The following is a 26,845-nucleotide window of genomic DNA, read 5'->3' on the forward strand; positions in this document are numbered from 1 at the left end:
ATCACTATTTCTGTCATTTGTGCTTCAGATGGTAAAAAAGATTAATGCTATCACCCATTTTTGTGGGAGCGTGTGCATGCTACTCTGCTTCTTGTCTGACTTTGAATAGCGAAAATATCTCCCCACTCCCAAATTCCTTGGACTCTTCCTTTCAGAATGTCCTCGTCTTTCGAGCCTCGGGCTGTGACTGTGGGGTGTCTTCCTCTTCTTCTTCAGATAACGCTGACGCTCAAGTTTTCGTTAACAGCGTACTTAAGAAGTATTTTCATATAAGAGAACATCTTTGTCTCCACAATGTGTTTGGAAGTGAAGGCTAAGGCGTCTAATGAGTTCAAGGGAAAGTGTTTTCTATGAGCTCCAGTGTCTGAGATCCAGTGCATGTGTGGCTGCTGATGGAGGCAGCCGGATAATGAGCCGCTTGCAACGTCTCAAGCAGGAATTTATGACTGTGTGAGGCCTTGATATAATGAAAGGCCCTTGGCCTAAATCAATCCAAGATTAGACCTTTGGCTTCTTAGCGAGTTCAGTGACCAACACTGGCAGCAGCTTAATGAGATACAGTGTAAGTAGTAAAGAGGAAAACCAGAGAGAGACTTGTGCAAGCATTAAGCATCAGCAGATTTAATGTTTGTCACATGTCACATTTTTAAGACAATCTCACTGGTTTAATTGAATCGGGTGATTGGTGACTGTTTGTGTCACCTGACACTGATCAACTGACTCATGTATCCAGTGGCACAGCTGCTGGTTTAACTAAGAGTTAATGTCGGTAGTGATTTCTTATCTCACTTCCTTCAATACTGATCCTAGTCAACTCCCGAGCAGTGAGCCACCTTCCTGTCATGTTCATTAGTTCAGCATTTAGATGGTAGCTTTCCATTTGCTTAGCTCCAGATTATGCACATGGTCAAGGGAGTCTGTGGATCACAGCCTCTTCAGTCAGTTGGGCTTTGCAAGGCTTCCGTTTTATTAATTATATCAACAAGGCCTGAATCCCTGAACCCTCCATTTACTGTTTTACCTTGAACATCCACCCTAACAAATCTGCATCCAAGCACCAGCATAGTGTTGGTCGGCTTCCTCTTCTCATTCAATGGAGTTACAATAATCACATATGTATAAGTCTTCTTATACAGCCAGAAACCAGAATCCCCAAACATTTAGTTTTACTTCTCTTGAACTAAACTTGAAAGAACAACCCTTATTTAAAGTTTAAAATAATAAGCAAAGCATGATACAGTTTTGCTGTCTGTAACCTTTGTCAGTGCAAATTAAAAGCAGCTATAAACTAAATGTTTTTATTAACAGTGGATCAAGGATCGCTCATAGTGATAAACCCTAGTAAGGGGCATCAGTTCCCTTCAGCCCTACAGAACTTTCAGCTCATTATTTAGTATTTTACAGCCTCTAACTTTGGTTTGACTCTCAATTTTGAAGCTTAAGAGACAGATGCTTCCCTCAGGAAAAACCAAAACAGAGAACAATGTTTTTGAAATGTGGGATACAACTAATTACTAAGATGGTTACAAATATGGCACCAATATTCTATTGTAAAATGTGAAACTTGTGAAATATTAAGGCACACATATGCAATTTTGAAGACAAACTCTCTGCTCCACTAGGATTTCTGGTGGTGTATTTCGGCCACCCAAATAGTGCTCACAAAAATTCTTCAGCTCCCCAATTTATGTGCTCTGTGTGGGTCAGGAATACTTACAACATGAGCTACTGTATCAGAGCGGCATGTGAGCAATCAGCCACAAGCTGAAGGTGAATGTGTCCTGTGAGTACATCAGGAGGCCCCCTGCTGAGTGAACCACTGCCCTTGGAGTAATCACGATGAGGTATAGTAAATGCCAGCCCCAAAAACTTATTTTTTACGAAAAACACCACATTTCCAAAGGTATAGATTCTTCTTCAACTTAGTAAATGTTTATAAGAATGTAAATATTTATAAAATATATATGGACACGCAAACAGCTTGGGACGAATGTGGTTTTTGCCCCTCAGGAAACTCCAAAGGCTACAAGCCTCTGCCTCCGTTGCAAAAGTGTTTGTGCTGTTACTGGAGACATTTTGAATTTCCAGGGAGATCCATCCAAAAGTTTGGGTTGAAGTCACTCTTTAATGCATCCTCTGTGCCCAGAATGTAAGAAAAACTCCCATAAATACTCACATGTTATTGATGAGAAACGAGAGTTCTTCAAGAACGGCACAGAATGCGAGTTGACAACTTCACATATTAAATGAGGCAGTGCAACTTTCCATTAGAGACACAGGAACCATTTATGCATCTCGGGATTCCAGGAGGCATCAATGAGAATAAGACGTCAGGAAGCATCTTGTTATTGTTTCATCTTTGCGTCTGTTCTTTCCATAAAGACCCATTTTAAAATTGATGGCTCTGAAAGATGACGAAGGTTATGAGGGAATGCTTGTGACAGATCGTGCACTTCAGGGAAGCTGCGGAAATCCTGCATATTTCAGTTTTTTATGTTGTTGTTCGAAAAATCCTCTGACATGTACCTGAAAATGGTGTTTTACACTTTAAATAGGGTGTAGGGTCTCTTAAGTGAGAAAGCAGAAATGACCCTGACATGAGGAGGAGGAACTTGCTTGTCATTGTTGTTCACAGGGAGTTGTTTGCATGAATGCCACTTCAAGCTCCGAAATATGATGCAAACTATGTTTACACCATGAACTGAAGTCATGCACCACTGAAAAGTCGGCAGGTAAAAACCTTCCAGTGTTATTGTTTATTCAGTGCTAGTGCACCTGGACATGTTTGTATTGCAAAACGTCTCCGTAATCCTGCAGCCACAAACTCCGGCTAATGTTAAATCCTCCACGGCCAAACTGTCACTCCACCATTGTCCACACCCTCGGGTTGGCCAGTGTTGTTGCACTAAATTACACTCACGCTGGACTGCCACGCCAGAAGGCATATCAGCAGCAGTCTGACTCGCCGTTGAAATACACAGGCCCCACACGGGGAGACAAAGAAACTCTAAAATATGCAGTTCTCTCTCAACCATGATATCACTGGCACCAGCACTCTAATCCATTACCCTCGACGCCCACACTGGAAGGGATCTGTGGCTGCCTGATAAACACAAACGGAAACAAAGCCTGAAGACTCTGCCCACATTTTTTACTGTATGTTTTCCCTGCCATTATCGCTCAGTGGCTTTGTAGGAGGAGGTAAAATACATGCCATTATATACAACCTCTTTTTTTTGCCCAGAACAATCTGGGGTTGCACGACCCTCGGAAGCCGTTTCCGGGCGGCGTCAGCTCTCAGAGACGGTTTCGGGCAACCGACACCGCCTCTCCTCCTCTTTAAACCTGTTCACTTTTGTTCCCCTACTTTTGAGGAGGTTTTATTTCTCTCGCCTCTTTTCTAACGAATAATTCCTCAAAGTCTGAGAGTCCTCCCTCCCCCTCCCCATTCTCCGAGGCGACTAATTATCCGACCACCTCATAATTGGTCAAGAGCCGGTACAAATGGCTAATAAAATTGCCAGTTGATAATTACTGCAGTGTCAGGAAATGAACGATAGTTGCGGTTCGGAGTCAGGAGAAGAGGACTGGAGCTCCAGCCTCAGGAACAGAAGCTAATTAGATCTGGTCTCCCCGAGCGGCGGCCGACAGGTTTGAGTGTCTCAGTCTCGTGGAGTAAATGGGAACAGGTGTCGACTCAATGAGAGCTGAGAGTGGGTTTTTTTGTAGCGTCCACTCATCTAGTCTCTCACCTCTCAAAGCAGTTTCAATCCACTGTTGTATTAATCATATGGAGTCAGCAGGACCTTTAAAACACTTAATACAGAGGGTAAAGATCATGGCTCTGATTAAATGTAATTCAACACAAATGGCTGTGAACTTGTTCTGAATTATAACAAGACATAGACAGAACCATGAAAAGTTTAATCAAGTTAAAGTCACAACCAAGTGTTGAACTGCAAAATCTGATATTTTGGGGGAAACAAATAACTTTTCTGTTTAGGTTTTACCAATATATTTAATATTAGCATATGTATGAATAATGTGTAAATGAACTACTTTTACCCATTACTTTGATAGAAAATGTATTCTGTGTGATAATTCCCCCTTAAAACATATTAAATGTTGCTATTTGCTGTATTTAAACATAATATCTCACACTTAAATGTTATTAGTTTTTATCCCTTTTGAGATTTAACAACAATCTTGATCCTAAACCTGGATGTGAGTCCCAGTCTGTTGTGACAGGAACTTACTGCCTCCCATCCACCACATCTCTGACTGTGCTAAAGTTAACGAATCAAAGCATCATTCATTTAAACAAAGTGTCTATATATAATCCAGTCAGCGATCGCATTTCCTACAAAACATATTTTCTGTCGCAGTTTGGGGTTTATAATTATTTCCAGGAAACAACCTAACTGTCAAGCAGTTGCCATGACATTTTATTTTTTCATTCTCTCTGATACAAGGTCGCTCTTGTATTATTTTTGAATATGAGACGTTTCCATGCAGTTTCAGAATTTCCAATGTTTCATTCACTCTGAGAGAGAGCAGGGGAAACAACGGAGGGTTTGTTAACTGAGCCTTTGTCTGACATGCTCCATGTGGTCATCATTATTAACAACCTTTGCTGCAAGAAAACAAAAGAAGCTCATGTGACCAACTTGTACTTAATTCTTTAAAGAGCAGCTGAATTGTGGAGGCTCCACATGGTAACACAATCACAATTGAGATCTGTGAAATGTTACAGCTGTTGACTGACAACTTTGCAAAACAAGTTCTTGTTCTAAACAAGAAAGAAAGAAAGTGGAGCTGTGTTTTCTATCAAGCTGCAGATCCTTCCTTAACGATGCATGAATAGAATTCAGAAATAGAAAGTTGTAAACACTGACTCATGAACAGGTGCAGATGTTCTCGCGGCGTCCTCTTTGAGGAGATTATTTTTGTATTTTAGGATTTTAGGATTTAGCAGAAAAAATTATCACTGTCTGGGATTGGCAGACATCTTTTCTAATGTGGCTCATTTTACTGCAGAGCCTTGAGTACCAGCTGTAAACACATCCAACATTTGGGTCTTATTAAAGTTGACGCAGAGCTCATTTAATGTTTCAGAACTTTGGATTCACCGTTGTTTGAACTTTCTTTGAGCTTTTGCGTTTTTTAACTCCAATTTCCTTTTATTCTGTTCAGATTCTTAGATTCTTTCAGATTCTCTCTGCTGCACTCAACAACACACTTAAAAACAAATGAGTTTCCCTCGTCAACATAGAGTACTTAACTTTTTCCTATTTCTCCGAACTGGAAAAAATGATTCGCAGATGTTCATGACACAAACTATTGTTAACAAAGGAATAAAATGGAGATCTGATTGACTGTTTGAGGATAATAAGTAGTATACATTCCATAGTCACGTAACTAAGTATGAAATCACGAAGCCTGATCTTGTGGCTCACGTGTTAACTATTTTTTAACCACGAAAAAGCAAGGTAAGCTAATAGCCAACATCTGGGAAGCAACTGAACTTTCACACAGCTAATATTCATCTTTATTTGTCAAAAACTTATAGCTCTAGAATGGCCGTCAGCAGAGCACATACCTCCCTCTAGGTCCTTAAATTCAATTGAGTTGCACCATCAGTTCCCTATATCCAGGACTTATGAAAAAAAAAAAAAAAGTCCTTGATAGTCCCCAGATCCAGATCTGCACCAAATAGAATAGGTTCTTCCCTGACCCGTAGCTCATTCTTCCACCTGTGGATACGCTCAGTTGTTTTGGTGCAATCTTGCTTGCAAACCAACCAACAAACCATCTCTCACACAGGGCTGACAACATCCCCTTCTTGGTGGAAGTAGAAAAGCATCCACTCCCCCTGTTCCTCCTGTTGTTTGCAGAAATTTGTCACGTCCAGCAGGATCCCTGCAGCACGTCGTCCTGCCCGACCTTATCAACATTCACTAGCTCATCTTAATGCTGACACGCAGAGCCTTGAGCAGTGAAGACACCCTAACATGCAGAGTGTTGTCAGGACTGATAATAAGTGGCAACCTGGTGGGAAGCAGCTTGTTTTCTCTCGACCTGCAGCTTGTTTACTTCCACTTCAGCTCAGTGGAGTTGTGTAGTTTTCCATATCTAAAGCAATGATTACTGGGTGTTGACTAAATGTGACTGGGTAATGACTTAATGCCTGACTTAGGCACTTTAGGTCCATTTTGAAGGGACACCCACATGTGTTCCTTAGGGTGGGTCAAGTTAATCCAAGTTTAGCACATTAAAAAAAAATCTGCAGTTGATCAAAGTGCTTTTAAATGAAAGAAGACACACAAGTGATAAAGATCAAATAAATTAACTTAAAATATGGTTGTTATTATTCTTATCCTAACCTCTAACGATTAAATAACATAAAATTAAAGTTTCAAAAATGATCAAAATGTATAAAGAGAATATAAACATACTTAATGACACTTGAAAGTCTGCAAGAACCCTTCAGAGTCTTCAGCTTAGTCTTAAATGTATCTACAGAATTGGAGCACTTTTAAAAAAAAAAAAGGTAAACTGTTGTAACGCTTCTGAAGGACTGGAGCAGGTGATCAGAGGATCTGAGTGATCTGGGAGTGGGAAGGGGCCTGAGGAGTGTCGGGGTTTAAGCGTTAAGTAAATCACACACTTCATGACGGGATAACTGACCAATCGATGAATGCATAATGTGCAAAGTGGGCTCATTCATGTAGCTCGTGGTCGTTTAAACCATGTTCACGTAAACCCCACTTTAAACATTATTTAAACCCTCATAAATAAGACCTGGGTCCCGTTTGATGGTGTGTTTTACTCTTTTCTCTCATCAGGAGGCCAAATGTACCGAGTGATTTCTGTAATAGACCACGATGCAGTGTAGCCGCGGGCACACGAGGCTCAAAGATCCCGTTTGTTTTAAACAGGGATTTAGTTAGACATTCATGTTATTCCCTTTTTCTGATATTTCCATATCAAGTATTAACCTCACACAGATTAAAAGTTATGAGGGAAGCGTGTCGGTTCTGATATTTTACATCTTGGCTGCTGCTCTTCAAATTTTGTAGCCGTGTAAACACGCCGGTCAGCGCAAAAGAGAGACTGACAAATCCACAGCGCCACTGAATAATTCAAAGCTCTCTGGCATCTATTCATCCTGCCAGCTCTTAAAGTCTTTGACTGCAATATTGATCTGTGTGCTCTGGCTCCCCCCCTTCGGATGTGTATTGAATGACGAAAATCAAATGAACAAGATCAGTCCCCTCAAAAGTTTTAAGGTGTTTAACTAATACAAGTGGGAAAAAAACATATCACAATATCCTTAAAGGCCCAGGTTCCATTGTCAAGTTTCTCAACACAAACTTAAGTAGAACGTCTCTTGTCATTCAGCGGCTCTGAAATGGATCTAGGGTAACTTTTAAATGTCCTTTTAATATCATGGGATTTGAGTCCCCTCTGAAAAGCCCTTAGGACCACTTAATCCATTTTAAAGCTATTAAGAACCTCTTAATACAACCAAAAAAGAGGTAACAGGGTTATTTCTTTCTTTTCTGTGACAGACCATAAAAAATAATAAGTCTGACACTAATGGAAAATATTCTTTAAATTTCAAAAAACTTTCTGAAACTGCTCTTTAGAGTCGAATGAATAAAAAAAGATGTTTGCAACATCGACTAATGACAAATTAAAGTGTCTCTAAATGTTCCTACGCTTTAGGCGTTGACTCAGAATTATGAAAGCCGTCTCCCTGTGGTGTCCAGCGTGTCCTAATCTGCCGTGTTCTGAATTTTAATCATTGATAACCAACTGTGCTGCACAAAGGGTCACGCAAATTACATTTAATTTGCATAGATTGCTTAATCGAATTAAAGTCCATTCCACAGAGACCAGTCCAATAGAATCTTTTAGCAGAATTCTCTCAACACAAGGTAAACAAGTGAGACGGCCCACTCTCATTGGCTCGACTCATATTACCAGAGTCAATCGATCTAAACTGAGTCTCGACTCATTTTCAATCTTCTCCATGCCTCCTCCCCCTTCTAAAAGTTGTGTTTCTTCTTTGGGAATTTCATCAAGTTGGGCCGACACCTACATGTGCAGCTGACAGAAAGAAAGGCGCTGCTCTGCAAACCCCAATAGTTGTTTTTAAATATTTTATAACTCCTCCTTTTCCCGCTTAACTTGCAGAAAAGAGAAGTGGGGCGGTGAAAAGCATTGATAGCAGATTCAGCGTGCAGCAGTTATGAGACAACAGAGTGGGTTGAGTGAGTGCCTGTAGATTTTCTCCTGCTCAAAATCAAACTGTGCCTGGCTAATGTGTGTGAGCAGTGCGGGCTTATTGCCTGAGTGTTTCAATCTAGTCATTCCTGTGCGCGCTTTGACACTGATGCCAACAGACAGTTAACTTCTCCATGTGTAAGCAAACTGGGCTTTTCACCCGAGGCAGATCTTTGAAGTTTTAGGACCTGCAAAAGGAAATCCGGGCGAAATATCGGCGTAATGCTGTTGATGTTGCTTTTCCAAAGACTGACGGCAGCATGAAATATTCAGAACAGTAAGTAAATTTGCTGAAAATCATAAAACTCTACAAACTGTGGAAGCACAGGTGACACTGGTTCATTACTTTGTCAAAATTCATGGTTAAATCCTGGTGCAGGTGCAATTATTTTATTGATACCAATGACATTAGTGATTCTGGTTATCAATCCAATTCTTTACTGATCAAATGGAAGTAAAGTATGTTTTACACTGGTTCTCCTGTTAATTTCTCTAAACACAGTGTAGAAATAAACTTGAGGGGCTGAGTGACATGGCAGGTGACAGGTGCATGCAGTTCAGCGTGGGAGAGTTTAACACATGATCATTTTCTTTCACTACTATTTACAGATTTTCCCTGAATGCCTGCTTTGCAGGTAGCTTGGACAGGTGTGAGAATATATTTGCAAGTGTTAATGTTAAAGTTAAGACTGAGTGATTTTATGCACCTGTTCAAGTAACTCATGAGGCCCATCGCTTGTTAGGTGGAGAAACTGTGGCACTCGTGGGCAAAGTGTGGAAAACTCAGCCTCCCTGCATGTTAAGCTGATTTTCAGTTGTTTCCATCTTTACTTTATCTTGACTTATTTCCATTCCACAGACATTACAGCTCACACTTGCATCTTCCTTCTGTTTGAGAACAGACCCACACTTTGAACCGTGTCTTCCTCTCCACCAGGACTCCGTGTTGTTACCAGTTTCCAGCAGAGCAGACGCTGTTTGACATCATTCTTTTACAAGCCCGCATCAATGGAAGGAATTGATAAGTTTGGAGTTATACAACTCTGATGCTTCCGACTATTCTCTATTGGAACCAGTTCCCAATTTGTATCATTAACTACAGCTGCAAATGCACATATACTTTCCTCTGATTTACCTGTAGCTAAAACATATACAGTATATCCATTTCCCCCCCTTTGGCAATTTCTATAGAGAACTGGAGTTTCTTCGTGATTCAGGATCATTCACAGATCTTCCTGTTGAATTGTCTTGTTAGTTTCGTTGGTAGGTTTCATTTATCTCTCTTGCGAGGTGTCGTTTTTCAATGCTTAAAAACTCCCTTTATTGTCGGTATCATGACTGGAGTGTGTGTCTCTCTGTCACATGCAATCTATATTGTTCATTAGCCTGTTTGTAGAATTAAATTACCAGTAGGAGGATGCATTCATGCGTGAAGCACATGTGATGGATGTGCAGAGCATTTTGCTAAAACAGGTAGTCAGCTACTTCTTGTTGTGTACTCATTAAAAATGTCATCTTTTCCTGAGGGACTCCGGGCTGCTTTGAAAAACTGTTTTCCCATCATGTTTTTTTTCCAGTAGACACAACATTACTCCCATTTGGTCAGACCAGAGCTGCTTTTAGAAAACATTTAACTAAAGTGTATCAGAGGAGATGGAAAAAGCACGACTGCAGCTGCATAATCAGTGAAGGTGTCTAGGTCACGATCTGATGCCTCCATTAACACTGACCAGTTGATTAACTGTGAGAACAGTACACTGGCAGGTAATGTATTCATCCAGTCGATGGTAATGGCTTTTACATGAGAGTGTCACTGTCTGCACAGGTAATCTGTTTTCGAGGAGACACACGCTGTTAGGAGACGAGAGACGGGAAGGATGCATGATATTTTGTTCATAAAAAGCATTTTCCCCATTAAATGGATCAAACTGCAGCTTCTTTAACATATCATTTCATGGCTTCAACTTGGATAATTGATCTGAACCACGTTATTGTCTTCATCCGACCATATATCAACCATATGAGACACATTTATCAAACAAAGCTTCCGTCTCACGGTGCGCATAATTACCTGCTGCCTTTAATTGAATATAATTATATACAGTTTGTGCCTTAGGCTGCTAAGTTGCTTAAAGTAATAAGTGTGTCTTCCTTTCTCCGTGAGAGATATCATGCTTGCTAACAGAAAATCTGTGATGTACTGCATTTTGGTTTTGCATGTATACCTTATATACATATATATTGATTTTATTCTGAATAGTAGAAGAGGAGAAATTGACAATATTAGATAGATATAAATTAAAGATAAATCTGCACTGCAAGAATTGTCATCTCTTAAAGCCGGGGTTGGTAATCTTGGAAAAGCAAACAAGAGCAAGCTACACTTTGGAAATAAGGTCGGTACATCCCACTGCTGGAAACCAACGATTCTGCGATGTGCTTGTTAACTTCTGGCTATCAGCTCTGCTTCAGCGGTGCATGTCTCTGCGGTCACGCACAGTAAGACAGCAGACAGGCTGCAGGCAGGCAGGTCGCTTCGTGACGGGACAGGTACGGCAGCCATTCGGTCCAGATGGGTTGTGATTATAAAATTTCTACGAGGGCCTGAAAACTGTCTATCTCTCTTCTTCTATTCCGATGACTTAGGGTTTGAGAAACAACTTACAAACCCAACTTTGAATATTTCAAACACAAAAAAAAAACCCAAAGTGGCATTTCCCCCTGATGCATTCAACAGACACAAACTATGTGTATCAGCAGTATTGTTATTCTTCACATATCAATGACAGAATTAATAGAAATGTTAATTTTTGCTATGCTCATTCACGGATATTGATTCCTCTCACACAAGCTGCCGTATCATTCCGATGTAATGGCACAGCGCCTCTGAATGACTTTGGAACCAGTCCATCCACTCACTGTATTCCTCCTCGTGTCGATACTGCTCGAGCTGTAAGTAACGCTCAGGCTCTAGCAGGGGTCAACGGGGTCGTGCAGATTTAACGTCTACACTGTCGACTCTGCCGTGTCTTTGAAGACACATAGGACAATAAATCTGGGGTCACACGAAACACAGGAGGTGGTGATATTAAGAGAAGTAAATCCTCTATCTGAATTAGAGAATTATGAATGTGACTTTGTTTATGTGGTCAAACCGCGACTCTGTTGACATTTCATTTACTACAAATCAGCAGCGAGTCACAAAACCGCTGAGGCTGTGGATCCCATCTCAGCTTTATAGAATTTCACCCGGGAGCCCAACAGGGTAGTGACCACCGCCCTGAGACGATATAACGTTATGTAAAAGGTCTAAATGTGGCTTTGATATGGGAAAGCACAGCATCCATTACAATGACAACAGGGCTCCTGGAGTGACATCTGTAAAACCAGCAGAAGTTGTAAAAAATATATTATCTGAGCAAGATTTCTCATGTCATCAAGTCAAATCTTAAGATTTTTGTCTGTTTTAGAAAGGAGACTCCTCTTTCAAGAAGAACAGCATCTACAGAAAACAATACAGCAAATAGTGTAATGACCTCATACATCATCCGCACCAGGAGATTGTTACGACCCATAGTCCCGGTTTATTGTTCGGTGACCTCAGGTGACCGTAGTGTGCCGGGACCAGAGGAGGAAGTCAGGTGCAGAACTGCATAAAATGTCTTCTTTCAGAGGAGGTGCAGTGAGAATGGATGAGCCGACAGAACAAAGGACCCAGAAGAACAATAATCACTGTTGCTTCTTTTATCAAAAACCACTCCACTACTTTACATCAGGTACCTTCAGATCACTAAGGTCTCTTCCTAAACTGAGTAGGTCTTTGATCGTGGCTGTTCCACAATCTAAACTGTGTGTTTACAGTTTGTAATAATAAGTTGTAAAACATTTAAATCCTGGTTATCGATGTTGACCTTCTATATGAGAGTGAGATCAGATTATCCCCATATAGCTTAGTCTAGAGAGGGTGATTTTAAATTTAAAAGTGTTTGTGTTCACATTGTCTGCATCTGTACATCTGAGCCAGTAGCAAGTATATTGTAATTAAATATGCTGTAAATATAATAATATAATAAGTCATTCTTATTTCACCATAGAGTTAAATATGAACACTTCAGGCTCATTTAGATTTAGTTCAGCAAGTTCAACAAAATAAATTGATAATCCTCAGAACAAACATCCAGGAATGCAATTCAACCAAAATGTTGAAACCAGATGTTTACATGAAAACAAGGTCTAATGGTTTTGGGTATTGTAAAGTCCCATTGAGTGTGAAGTATTAAAATCTCTAACCATGTCCAGTGAAACAGAAACACTCATCCAGTTTACATAATTATTATTAATGTGGAAATCCGCATTCACACATAAAGTGCTTAAATACTTCAGGCGTAGCCAGGAGCGTGGAACCATCAGCTATAATAACCTACATGATACCGTATGTTGCATACGAAGCACGTTTAACTGTAACAAATTATATGATATGAGACAGAATAGACGTGATTCATACAAAGCACCGCAGGATATAAACACAAATTGAAACATGTTATACAAAATGCTGTTTGTAAAGCCTCTCATGAGAGATGACTAATTCTATTTTATATTCCTATATATGTCAGATTCACTGCTATAGGGACATTACACTGTACATTCAGTATTATAATCAAACTGTCCACTGTCCACAATTATTATTAATAACTCATTTAACAACACAAATCTAGGATATTATCCTCAGAAATGGAGTCAGAGAATAAAGATGTTGACAGTTTGCTGCTCAGAGGTAAGAATTTACTTGTGGTGGTGGTGGTGGGTGACAGATGGTCATGCAGGGGGGGCAGTCTAACCCAGGGTATTTTCTGTAGCTATGATTTATAGATGTCTCCTGAATGCCTCACATGTACACACTTCAATTTGTAGTTTGCTCCCTAAATGGCTCGCTTGCAGGGTATCTGCAGACGTTAGCGAGGTGGCCATGCACAGAGAAGCTGCTCCTCTCCTCTCGGTATCCACTCGATTTTATTTCCTTTACAATACACTTGTACTTTTAGTTTTATCTCTTTATTTTAAACCTAATTATTTGTTGTTGTGCTTTTATTTACTACATTGTAGTCTACTTTATATGGTTCTGCACTGTAATCTCTGAGTAATCGTATTGTTATTGTTTTTTTGATTATATCTTTTATAAGAACTCACAAACAGAAGGACGAGATTAACATTAGTTTACTGCAGCTTGAAGACGCTGTGTCAATATCCATGTGTGTGTTTGTGATGGAAGGTCGTCGGGTCATGATAATGCATTGATCGCAGGTTAAAGACACAAGGTGGTGGTGGGGGGGTTAATACATACACGGCTCTGTCAGGATTCATCATGTTTTGACAGAGTGAGGAAACACCAGAGATCATAATTAGCCTGTAAATTAAAATTGATCCTCCTATCTCTGCTGGTATTGTGAATGTGTACAAATATTTGGAGAGTGTGAATTATTGGCCTGTGTGTGTTGGGTCTCTACGTTAGCAGCTAGTCTCGGTGGAAACTAAATTTAGATTCGAACACTTTGCATAACAAGGAGTGCCACTGTGAAGTCATGGAAATATCTCTTCTTCTGAGATGTGAGGCTCAACCGTTGCTTTGTGGAAACAGTGGAAGTGAAGAATCAAATTCACAAGCCGGAGTCTCTGGTGCAACATTAGCAAAGTACTTTATACTGGAGCTACAGCCTAAAACCAGTTCAGGCACGCTAAGTAATTTTCTGCATATGTAACATCAGCTGTCAGAGTCACTGAGACCATTTCATTAATGCTGTTTCGTGTCAGCCTATTTTTATAGCCATCAATATTTTAAATAAGCAAAACAGTCCAGTTATTGAATATCCGGACATGTCTCCAAAAATCAAGATGTTTGTAAAATAAAGGAACCAAATATTCTCGACCTGATCAATATCCTGTTCATCCCATGAATCTCCAGCTTTTTGGAAAAAAAAAATGTGTCTCCAGTGCATGTTTTGGGTGAGATTAGATTAATCAATTTGAAATTATTTCTGCTGAGGAAATCAATGGAATTAATGTAGAATTCATTAGTAGAACTCCTTGGCACCAGCGCTGTCCTCATTAGATCTTTTACGATGCCACAACTAGTAAATTACTGCACAGTGATGCATTCAGTTTTGGGAAATAATGATTATGTTGGCTCTTGCATTTCACAGAGTTTATATTTTCCTAATCAAAAGTTGAATCCACATATGGCATTTTTATTAAACGTCACTTAAAGCAAATTATATCTCGGGGGCCCAGAGCTTGGTACCATTTAATTTATCTTGTTTAATGGGATTAACTGTCAATTATGAGTACTAGTCGATAAGCAGCAGCCCGGTTGCTATTAAAGTCAGAATCCCTTAATATCCTGGAAGAATTCCCTCTTTGGTCCAGTTTAGACGTATTGGATGAATCACCATGACAATCATGCTCCTCAGAGGAAGAATCCTAATGCCTTTGAGTTGGAATCATGGAGATGCTGTTCTGTGGCTTCCCTGCAGCGTCTCACACTTGACATTTGAGTTGTGTTTCATCTGTTGCTACTGAAGCTCAGAAAGAGACAAACAGTAACTACAGACACTTTTGGCTATATGTGTTTAAAATAAACAGATAAAAAAAAGTGCCCCTCGAATCCAGAGTTGCTAAAAGGTGCAAAGTATGTCTTGTAACTGTTGGTTATGTCCGTTGATGTTTTTGTTGTGTTGGTGCGTGGAAATGCCCAGTGAGAAAAACCAATTTCCCAACAAATCTGTCCAGCTGGTTTCATCTGGTTTCCCTACTGTGCCCCCAGCAGGATAAGATTCCAGATATCCAGTGAAATATGCTCAGCATCTATCGGTTGTAACAGCAGATTCCAGTTGTATTTGATGCAGGTTCCTGTTCCCTGCAGGATGATCTGTACTGGATCTGGACAAAGCAGGTTATCACTAAATATCAGCCTCAGCTCGTTGTGTTTCGTGCAAATGACCAAACATGATCCTGCTCATATGCTAACATGGTTGTCATTGTATTTGCTGAATGTCAACGTCTCAGCACTGTCCCAGTCACGACCACAATGTTGAAAGTTTGTAATGAACTTGCCCCTGTTTCAGAGTTATGGCTGAAACACTGTGTTTGTCGTGGTAAATCCCAAACTGCCTCTGACCAGAGAGCGAGGCCCTTTGTGTGACACAGCAGTGACTCATGGGAGCCTCGGTGTCTTCTCGTGTGCTGGAAGCTGGATGATGTCCAAGCTGCTTAGCCTGAAGGCGGCCCAGCTTTCTGTGGCTGTCCCTGCTGCAGGGGAGGCTGAGTGGATTCGCTGGCATTAGGCTGACAGGGGGAAAAAAATCCTTTTAAGATCTCAGGCAAAATTTACTGTGGCTGTACGGAAAATGTTGTTATGATGACCTATTCATGCTTGTTTTGGATTTATCAGTCTACAAGAGCGCACGGAAGCTGCAAAATCCGTGCAGTTGTAACTCTGAGTGACATAATGCACATATTTTCATATTTTGATTTAATTCTATTGTATATTTTGCACACTTGTGCTGTAAGTTCCTGTCACATCGCTTGTTTTTATAATTTGCTTTATCTCGCTTGTGTTTCTACTTACTCTGTTTGTTATGCCCCAAATCATCGAAGCAAATTCCATGTAGGTGAAAACCTCCTTTGCACAAAACACGACTCTGATTCTGAATAAGATGAATAACTAAGCCCTCAAAAATACACAATAAATATCACTCACTCCCAATCGATATGGAATCTGTCACAGCACCACGGACTACATTTAATTCAAATGTGTTTGAGCTACTCATTGTTTTCTCTTCCGATGCTTCAAGCTGAGGCATCGGGACAGTGATGGATCTGTGGGTTGATGGTGAGATTATTCATGTGAGACGGCTCCGAGCCTTTAAGTCCAAGCTCTCTTCAAGGAAACGTTGTGACGGCTGTGGTGTGTTTGTAAAAAGTCTGTTGTGAAGACGTCAGTATCTTAAAGTTTCACAGCAGAAAACAGAGGACACAAGCAAACCTGGTTGGTATTCAAGTTGTTTTCCTCCCTGTGCCTCTTGGCTTTGAGAATTTCACAGCGATGTTCAGCATTTGAAAAAGAAAAGACAGTTTTCCCCCCACTTGCCAGCTTTTCCTCTGTAGGCCTGTTAGTGCACACTAATTAAACGCCAGAAATTAGTTTGAGTGAAACTTAACATACTGAGAAAGAGAACGCACTAGGGGAGACAGCCACACAGTCGTTTTTGGGAACTCTGCTTGGTGATTAGCAGCAGTGGTTCGAGTTGCCTACAGAGGGATTTGAAAACAGCAGGAGAAAGAGGATGAAATGCTGCCAAGAATACACAAAAAATTAAAAGTAAGAGAGCCTAAGGTTCTGGGCAGCCCTCACTCATAACTGTCCTGGGAATTGACCGCTTGAGCTTGGGTGGGCAAAGTGAGTCGAGTCAGAACTAATCCTGAACTAAAGGAGCTGCTGCTCTGTAGCGGGAGCATGGTAGATATGGGGGGGGGGGGTCGTCTGCAATCGGCGCCCGAGAGACACAGCTTCATGGATTTGGTCGGCTTGCTTGTAAAAGTCAAGTTGAGGGCCACAGATAAAACCCGCAGAAAGCCCACTGGCCTGTGAACACGCTGAAAACAATTGCTTGTTTCTACGGCATTTATATTTGATTGGCTTCCCTGTTTGTTTGCATCGGTCGGACTGTGTGGGAGCAGGGATTCCAGCGGCTACATGGCGTTTTGTTGAGCCTGGGTGGTTGGGTTGATCTCGGGGAACGGGCTTCGTGAATTAACTAATGTAGCGTACTGTGCACCAAATTACACTTTGCACGGAATGGGAGTGAGCTCAGTCAGAATCAATTCTCCAGCCCAGACCTCTCTCTCTCCTCAATTACCGCCCAGGTCCAGGGTGCTGAGGCTCTGTGAAGGTGACAGGGCACACCTTGGGAGCCCTGGCCAGGTGTGACCAAGCACTAACAAGGCAGAATACAGCCAACGCTACACTCTGAGGAATGGAACAGAGCAATAACTATAAATAATGTTATTATCAATATAAGCCTGACCATGCCAACTTTTTAAAAGGTCAGGAATCCGCACGATCATTAAATCAGATACAAAGTTTAAAGGTCTGAGCTAAAGGAAGAGGAATATTGGACTTCTGGTCGCCTGTAAACAAAGCTTTAAAACTAGAATGACATTCACTAGAGCACATATCTCCCCCAATGTCCAACAATCTCCTAAAATCAATCAAGCAACACCAAATTCCAATCACTCATAGATATCAGTCCCCTTAATTGGCCTAGTTTTATTAATCAAAATCATTACTCAAAAAGATTTTTTTTATTTGTTCCCTTTGAAACACATCTCTGAAGCTTCACAGCAACAAGCAACCATTTTTTTTAATGCTGCTGTGTTTTTCTCCACTTTTATTCTGATGGTGATAGAAATGACGAGATTGAAAAGATCGACCATTAACAAGTGCAAGTAAATTGCGGCCGTGTGCATATTTTTTTTGAGAGCCTCTTCAGCTTTCAGGGTATCTTCACCGCAGGCTGATGGGATAATCCAACGAGATCCCCGCCTCAACACAGTGAAATGCTGAGGGGGAGTAAGGCACTGTGTGTGCCTGAGGGCCTCTGCCTCTGCTTCTAATGAGGGAAGAGAAAAGTCGGATACAAGGTCTCTGCTTCACAGCCAGCACAACAGGCCATGAGATAACCCTCCTCTCTCTCCTGCAGAGCACATACATCTACCATCTCTGCTTCCTCCACCTGTCTCCACTGTTCCAACTCCCTCCTCCACAGAGGAGAGACTTAGTCCTGCTCACATACTGTGGCTGCCTGTACCTAATTTAAAGAGCTGCTGAGTGCAAGTTGCCCGAGCTCTTTGTCTGAAAGCTTATGATTGTCTCAGCAAGTCAGCTTCAACACCTGAAACAGTGCATGCTCCTGCAGTTTCTGTCTGCTGCAGTAATGTCCCTCAAGCCGGCCGCTGTAGCTGTGTTCATCGCTGTGCGGGAGACTCAATCCAAAGCCTGGGACATTAATTACACTCCGTCCTGAGTATCATAAGCAACCAGCCACTAATTACCTCAAGTGCTGGTGCACTTTGCTCCTGCTTATATAGCAGTATAAAGGCCCAGCTGATGAAAACAGACCAAGAGCCGGACCCAGTGATGAGGGGATTCAGAGAGGGAGCTTTCAACCCCAATCCCTGGGCGTAAATTACATAACAATATAGTAAAATATTCATGACACACCATGGGGACGGAATCTTGCCTGCTCTGAAGTGCTGAGCAAACACTTTGCCCTCAGCCACTCTCAGAATGTGAGCAGGATAAGGAGAAGCTCAAAGTAAGGAGCTGACAAACAATTGCAAGCGTGAATCCAATTACAATATAGTCAGAAAACAGATTCCTGCTGCATGAGGATGGAAAGCAGCATCATTTCTGAAATAATAGTTAATGCATATTGTGTTAAGTTTGCATGACCTCATGCGTGGACTCTTTTTATCAAATCATCAAGTAAATATGAAAATTTTATGAAGGAACACTCAAAAAACACTGGGGTAAAAAAAAAAGAACAATCCTGCAGACATCAAGCCACCTTGCACATAATGGCTCAAACACCAATATAGAAACTGTGTTATATGCAAAAATAAAAACTCACCATCCTCAGTTTAGCTTCAATCCAACAGCTCAGGTTAGGGAAAGAAATAAGTTGAAAGAAGTAAGGCCTAACTCCTGGAGTAATTGGAAGTGGTGAGTAGTAAGAGCCTCCACTGCCACTCAAGGGAGTCCCACTGTTTTTTTGTTGCATGCCTTTAATCATTAAGAAAGAACCAGAACCTTCTGAGCCGATCCATGTGAGAGTCCAACCTTTAATTATTAGTCAATATCCTCACAGCAAGTGCAGAGGGTTGCCTTTAATTGCAGTGGAAGAGTTTCTGATGGGTCCACAGTGGGACGTTTGTTCAAAAAGGCCACTGTGAAAGCTCATCATAACATTTATTGAAACTAAAAATCTGCCCTGGGATATTCTTTGCTGTTATTGTTAGATTGTGTATTGAACGGAATGTCTTTGAGTATACCTGCTCTTCGTCCACCTGACTCATCTTCTACTTCAGTGAGTAATTACCTGCATTTCCCACAATGCCTTTGGACAACTGCCAGAGAATGAGCATAATTTCTTTCCCAAGCCACCAGACATTCAAGCACCAGAGCTGAGAGAAAATGAAAAACTCAGCCAGCTAAATGACCAATTGCACGAAAAACAGCCCCTCCTAGTTTGCATTTTAACAGCAGCTGAGGCTCTCCATAAATATTGTGGGTAATTGTTTTTTTTAGGCTGTTTGTTTTTTGTGCAATAGCACTGCCAGCATAATTGTCAACCGTGAAACAATTAAGTTTTATACCTTAAGTAAAATGCAATCAACAAATCGAGTTTTTACCTCCTAAGACTATTCTACAAAGAATCACGTTACTAAACCGAATCCAGGGAAATTATACAAAACCAAACAATACAATGAAGTAAAGTCAAATATAATACAAGTAAGTAAAACATTGAGGATGGTGGATGGTAGATTAGAGTTAAGTTTAGCACACAGGGAACCTTTATCATGAAAATACAGTTGTTTGCATGAAGATTAAAGATAAATGATGGAACAAGGACACAATGACATTCACACAATGAGTGATATGCATCTAGTGCACTTCAGGAAGTGTAAAGGCATTGCAGAGGATCTATGTAATCCATGTGCAATGTCATCGTGTGACCTGCTCTTCTGTTAATGCTATTAAAAATATTAAACCCTTTATTATTCTTTTCACCTGGGGCCACTGCTGGGCCCCATACAAATCACATTTACATGGCTTCTTGTTTCTCCGTCAATGTGATTCATGAAAAGACGTTCCGCCTGTTGAGTCCAAAACAGAAGATAAGTGGATTAAATGCTTTTAAAGCTTCCTGGTTCTTTGACATTTATTTGAAATGCTGCATCAATAAATATCTGAAGAACAATGTTTCAAGAAAGGTTTTCTGTTGTTGTAACAGATTTTTTATTATTTGGGTCTGTTCAATACACGCTTGTGTTCAGTCAGACATAAAGAGTCTTTCTTTCAGATTTTAGCTGTACAAACACTCACTGTCTATATACCTGATTGGACATGAACAGGACAGTATGTGCTGTCAAATCCTTGTAAGAAGTTGTGCTGTTGGGTCATTTTGTTGGTTCAAAACAAACCGGAAATGTTGACAGGATTTTGCCTGAGCTTTTATGACCTGAATGTTTTCCCCTCCCTGTTATCCACGAATACAAGTGGATGCACATGCTCCAATACCTAAAAGCCTCTTGTCTGCTTCCATCTGATCCCACTGCTGAGGAAACGACTCAGACAGGATCTGCTCATTGTGGAGCAGTGCTGTGATATGCAGAACCTCCTAATGGTCTCTCCCCAAATCTCTCAATGCTTGTATCATGTCAAGGACTGACTGGAGATTGTAGGATTTTATACAGAACAGGAAAAGACCATCCATTGTGTGTCTAGCCCAAGAATAGTCCTACTCCGTCTGCTAGGCTTGTACTTCAGTACCACATATCAAAGTGTGTCAGCTCGAGATGCTTTTTTTAACCAACCACCTCTTGAAATGTAGTGTTTCCTGCTTGGAGTGAAGTGGCAGCATCTTTTAACATTCTACTCCGTCTCTCAGTAGGATTTGCCAGTTGTGCTCAAGGCCCTGTCAAGGAGGCTGTTCAAGCCCACAGGGCAGATCACTTTAAGGCCAATGTCCATCAAAAAAGCATTCCTGCTTCGGTTCATCAAAGACATATCAAATCTGAGTTGCTCTACGCTCACGAAACCTTTTCTTTGCCTAGGAACACCGGGTATTGAATGGTGCAGCCCTTTAGAGAAGAAACAGAGTAAAAACCTAAATAATGTATTACCACTGCAGGATATGGCATACTGCTTGGAACCCACAACAAGTCATTGGCTAGATCCCGTGCGAACCAAGAATGTACAGATCACAATTAGCTGCGTGAAGACTTCTCAAAGGTTTGTGAGTGGACCGACCCTCCTCTGGCGTCCATGTAGCCTTCCAAAGGTTTCCGGCAGCATTAACCCAATCTTGGATTAGAGAGTTGAGGAATAGCATAAGGAGAGACGGTCAGTGCATGGTTGTAGGCAAACCACTGCTTCGCTTGGAGTGTAATGCAAAGAGGCAGTTCTTGTGGGAGGTGTGTCACCAACCTCCTATTAGCTCAGAGGGAAGAATAATAAGAATACGTGATTGATTGGCATGATTGTGAGGACCAAGCAACCATTCTCTAAATCGCACAAGAAAAATGGTGGTGTTTGTGATGCCTGGATACAGATGTCAGCCTTGTGTCAGACAGTTCATCTAGAAACGCAGTGATGGGGTAGGAGCAGCATTTATTCTGGTTGACTTGTGACATGTCAGTCGGGCTTGTGATGTGATGTATTGTGCTATTAAACCTCTCGTCCTCTGCTGAGCACTTAGTCAGCCCTTGAATAGCAACAGGGGGGTGAGACATTGTTGAATCAATGCCACAGGAGGGGATACAGGCCTCATCATGAAATTCCCTTTTTAAAAGATGTAGTTTGTGTAAACAGAGCAAAGTCCCCATATGGTTTTCTTTGCCATTTGGAGGCTGTAACCATGTTGACTGCCTAGTCACTACATACTGAATGGGTTACTGACAGAGAAAGTAAAGCTATCACATGCCTAGTGTCTATAAAGGTAAATAGATTCATATTGATCACATACCTATGCTTTTAGTGTCTCCCCCAATAAATCCATTATGTTTGATCTCTAACACTCATAGATCCAGGGTCATTAGATAACTATTGACTAGTTCTTAAAACTAATAGAAACAGCTGTGTACCATCAGCTTTCATCCCACACATCTGGCAATAATCTTTCTGAACCTACTTTACCTCAGGATTTCCTACATCAGTATTATCTGATTTAAAATATGGAGTGCCCCAGGGCTATATTATTGGTCTTCTGCTTTTCTCTCTGTTTTATGTCTTGGCTAAATCAAATGCACACATGGAATTCATTAAATTAAAATTAATTTCCATTGTTACTCTGATGATCTTTATTTTCCTGTAAAAGCTCCTTCTTGGCTTATCCAAATTTCGAAGCCTGCAGTTCTACTCTGTCCCTGTTCCAGAACTCAGATACAACTTCGATGCTGGTCGTTGTCAGAGCTGAACATGAAAACCAGTTTGACAAAGTAACAAACAAAATCTTAATGGGCGGGACCCGTCATATTTCTCTGTCCTATGCTCTTTCTCCAAATACAGGGCGCTTGTCTGTCCCCACAGACGCCAATCAACATTAGGACCTTTCCCTATAATGCCTCCTTCTTCTGGAACAACCTCTCTGCTGAAATCAGCCTGCCTGACTTCACTGAGGTGTGTAAATCCCAAATTAAAACTCAGCTTCAATTTCACTTAGTGGCTTACGCTCTTACTTCAGCCCAGGTAGCTCTTTCCTTTCTCCTATAAGCAAATCCTTCTCAGCTAGAATGAATCCATTAAACCTAGAATGTACATTAAACCTCTCTATTCTCGTCTCTCAGTTCTTTCTTTTCCCTAATGCTCACTTTGCCGGTTGATCGGCCAACCTAGAACCTCTCTCCTCTCTCTCTTGGCTGTTAGTCTCTTATTCCAGATGTTTTGGATGTGGATCTTTGCCCTTCAGGAGTCCCAGGCTCCCTGTTTCCCTTTCTGTCAGTTTGTCTTCTAGAATTGGGTTTTTGTCTCTTGTATGTTTATATAAATCAGTCATGTTGAATGGATGTCATGTTCCTTACCTGGTGGCAGCACATGGAAGTTGTTCCATCATCCATCATATTTTTTCATGAATGTTTATAATCTATAATGTCATCTAATATCTTGCTCTATTCTTTTCACTGAACATGTGGCATCCCATCTGTTACTAACCCTTCGGTTTCCTCCATTTTTATCCCATTAAAGAGTTTTTTGGGAAAGTTGTCCCTTGAGGAAAATATGGAATTGAGCTTTATAAATAAAATAGGACTCAACCAAACTTGACTGTTCATGCAAAATGTTAGTCAGTAGGTTCATAAAAATACAAAGATGAGGTCCTCACTTGTGTTTGTAGAGCGTTGAATGGTTACAATATGCAGTATTACCAGAGGCTTTTATACTGCTTCATTCTGCCACCAGTGGCGGGGAAGCACAAAATAAAAGACAACCTGTTTTGACACAGTCCTTATGCTCATTAGTTCGGTTGTGTCCTGTACAGCACCGAGCAGGTATTAATAAAGTCCTGTCATTTATTGTTTATGTTTTGCACTCATTTGCACATCACATTTGCATATGGTGAGCCAGCTCATATAGACACACCACATTCCGTAGCAGCACAATGAGCCAGACGGTGCCATGCATGGCTTCCCTGAATTAATTAGGGGAAGGAAACACTAAGGACTTCTGGCAAATGAATGTCATTAGTGGGGAGAATTATGGTGCAATGATCAGCGCCTAGTTTTCTGGACAGTGGGAGAACGTGTCTGGAACGAATGTGATTTGAGCCTATGAGGAAAATAAAAAGGTCAAAAGAAAGGCAATGAGAACATGAACTGGGAAATATCGAACACAAGGGTAACCTATGTATGTGAGTATGTGTGGTTTGTGTGTAAATGTAAGATGATATAAGATTTAAACTCATACTTTGCCCTTTTTGTATTATATATTGTGTAAATTAATCAGATACAATCTGAAAGTATGAACTCCAGAATATATCTTCACTGTAGAGGATTACAGGAAATATTCACTCTCTGCAGCCATGACAGGAAAAAAGGTGTATTCATTACAAAGTATATGATGGTGGAGAAACTGACCTTGAAGAGACGCAATATGTTGGCTACCATGATTGACACGGAGCTGGCAGATGCACCGATCACTCCCACCACTCTCTCCGGCTTAGTGATGATGGGCGGCCCCCCGCTGAGACATTTGACATCCGTGGAGTCTTTCTCAATCAGCGCCTGAACAAATGTCAGTGACTGCTCCAGAGCGTGAGTGTCCCGGGAGCAGGTGTCCAGGATGCGGGCCCCCAGAGTGATATTAGGCAGCAGCTCATTGTCATTATTGATTCGATCCAGGGCAAATAACATGGCCTCCAGCCTGTGGATCCCTTTCTCCTTCTTAAGCTCCCCGCAGGCTTTGCCGTCGTTCCCTCTCGCATGCACTGGGAACAGTCCGCCCAGGGATATCTCCCCATCAATGCGTATTGAATTGAGGTGTGTGTGGCCTGGCATTTTCGGCTTGGCTGCCAAGGCCATCAGGAAATAACAAGCCAGCAGCAACACCCAGCAGCAGGCACCTCTACAGCAGCCAATCCACGTTCTCTCAAAGCCTCCTCGCAGAGTCATAATGAAAGACTAAATCCGCATCCAAATACAAATTCAAGTCCTTTGAAAATGAAAGAGGAATGCACGCATATAACGGCCGCTCATGCAGATGTCCGGAAGGTTAGCTGCAATGTTTTTCAGAGCACAGTCGTCTTCAGAAGCTTCTTCTCATGGTCTCTAGCTTTGACACAAACTCTGTTATACTAATTATGCAGCCTCGCTCTCTTTGTCTTTAACCCTTTCTTCTCTACTCTTTGTGTTTAAGTCTTTTCCTGCACCTGTGAGTCGTGGCTGCATGGAGAAACTAAACAGTGCCGGGTGAGCTGAGACCAGAGTCCACAGAGAGTCACTCAGAAGACAGGAACAATGCTGGGGTTTGCTTCTCTTCTCTCCTTCTCCTGAACTACTCCGTGCATTTAGTCCTTCTTCAAGCAGGCAGAATGCCAAGGGACGAGCCAGTGGGCTCTACAGCAGGCTCCTGAAAAAAGAGAAGAGAGGTTTGTGAGACACTGAAGAAACAGCAGTCAGAGCATCCACTGGAAATATAGGAAATTGAAAGATATTAATGTACAACATAGTTGAGATATAGTCCCTTGTGTAATCTCCCACAAATTCCCACTTATGTCAGTGGATATAATATAAGCTGCTGTCATGCTCTCAATATTTTAATCGACATCCTATTCCAAAACATCACACCACATTTGCATTGGACGGTCAGAGTTCCAGTCCAGTCTCTGAACCCTAAAATTCCAGCATAAATAATATGTAGACCGAGCACTCCACACAGGAAATCTGTTCTGTGTTGCGCCCATGCCTCAACTGCTTTCAGAGCACTGCAATGAATTATTTCTATGTGCCTTGAGCATAACTGATTCGCTGCTGCTTGGCACCGTTCCACCGACTTCACAGCCACTCACTGTTCTGCTCAAGTAGATCGTCTCCAGAGGGTTTTACCCCCAAAAAAGTATGAAATAATATAGTAGTAAATTAAGAGCATGGGATTCTGATAATCAGAGACGAACGATTCCTCGAGTGAACCCCATCTGCTCTCTGTACCATACCCACAGTGTGTGTCTGTGTGTGTCCTTGTGTGGTGCATGCATGCACATGTGGGTTCTCTCAACAGTAGGCCGGCTTCATCCATAGTGCCAGATGAACAGAGGGGTGGATATGGCCACATCGAGAGAGCCCTGCAGCTCTCTCTCTCACTCTCTCTCTCTCAGCCTTTATTGCTTCTGTATGTCAACATGCAGACCCCCCCCCCCGCCGTTTTGTAGCAGGAGGACATGAAGGGCGAAAAACTCACAAATGATCGGAAAGTTGTGCAACATTGCAGCAGCTGTGGAGCCGTGATATTTTGCAATTATTTTAATGCGGCTGGAGGTGCAGCGCTGGCAGTAATGACTCTTTTTCTCCATCTCACTTCATCTTCTTCTCTAACGTTGAATACACATTTGGAGAACCATCTCTGTGAGGTGTCAGGAGATTTGCCACAACTCATGAATTATACACACAGCTTTGCCATCTGCTAAGTCACGTGTGTGTCTTTACTTTCTTACTGTGGACATCAAATCAAATAGTAAAGATGCCCTCCTCTTCCACCACACAGTCGCCTGTCTTGTGCTGCTTCTCCCATTCTGCTGGGAACCAAAAGTAGATATTTATATCATCCTGCACAGATCATCCCCTTAAAACACAGCATCCATAATGGATGAAGGCTTACAAGTCACTGCGAATCTCGTTCTAGGGGGAAGCCTAGAAGAGAGGGAAGAGGAAACACCGGCTACACAGGCTCGCTCGTTTGTAGAAGAGTAGAAAACGGTTGGAAAGCAAACTACCAGAGTGACACTTTTTTATCCACCAGAAACAGGCATTTTGTTTTGTACAAGAACAACATATAGAGCAAAACGGTTTATGTTGCATGGAGCAAAGTAATACTCCAGAGCAAGCTTTGCAGCCTTGGTTGCGTTTTGTCTTCGTAGGCAGTAATGACCACAAAGATCATTTTCCATGAGATCTTACTACAAGCCTTAAAATTAAAGAGAGGAGCTGCAGATAAAGCAACAATAAGACAAAACAAGCAGATGAATGTGTTGTGTGTCTAGCTGGACAATCCTCTGGTAACTGAGTCGAGTTT

The 26,845-nt window shown here is 41.5% G+C and overlaps 1 protein-coding gene across 2 annotated transcripts in view; it reads right to left on the reverse strand.

Moving 5' to 3' along the window:
- The window catches only part of LOC133005357 (metabotropic glutamate receptor 4-like), a 110,464-nt gene extending 85,735 nt beyond the window's left edge, over positions 1-24,729 (reverse strand). Inside the window, exon 1 of one of the 2 annotated variants that reach the window (XM_061075013.1) lies at positions 24,196-24,729. In XM_061075013.1, coding sequence (XP_060930996.1) covers positions 24,196-24,729 — 534 coding nt within the window. The remainder of the gene's footprint in view (positions 1-24,195) is intronic. The other variant, XM_061075014.1, reaches the window with a different exon arrangement.
- Positions 24,730-26,845: the final 2,116 nt, after the last annotated feature.

Source organism: Limanda limanda, chromosome 7 (genome assembly GCF_963576545.1).
Source record: "Limanda limanda chromosome 7, fLimLim1.1, whole genome shotgun sequence".
Lineage (NCBI taxonomy): Eukaryota > Metazoa > Chordata > Actinopteri > Pleuronectiformes > Pleuronectidae > Limanda > Limanda limanda.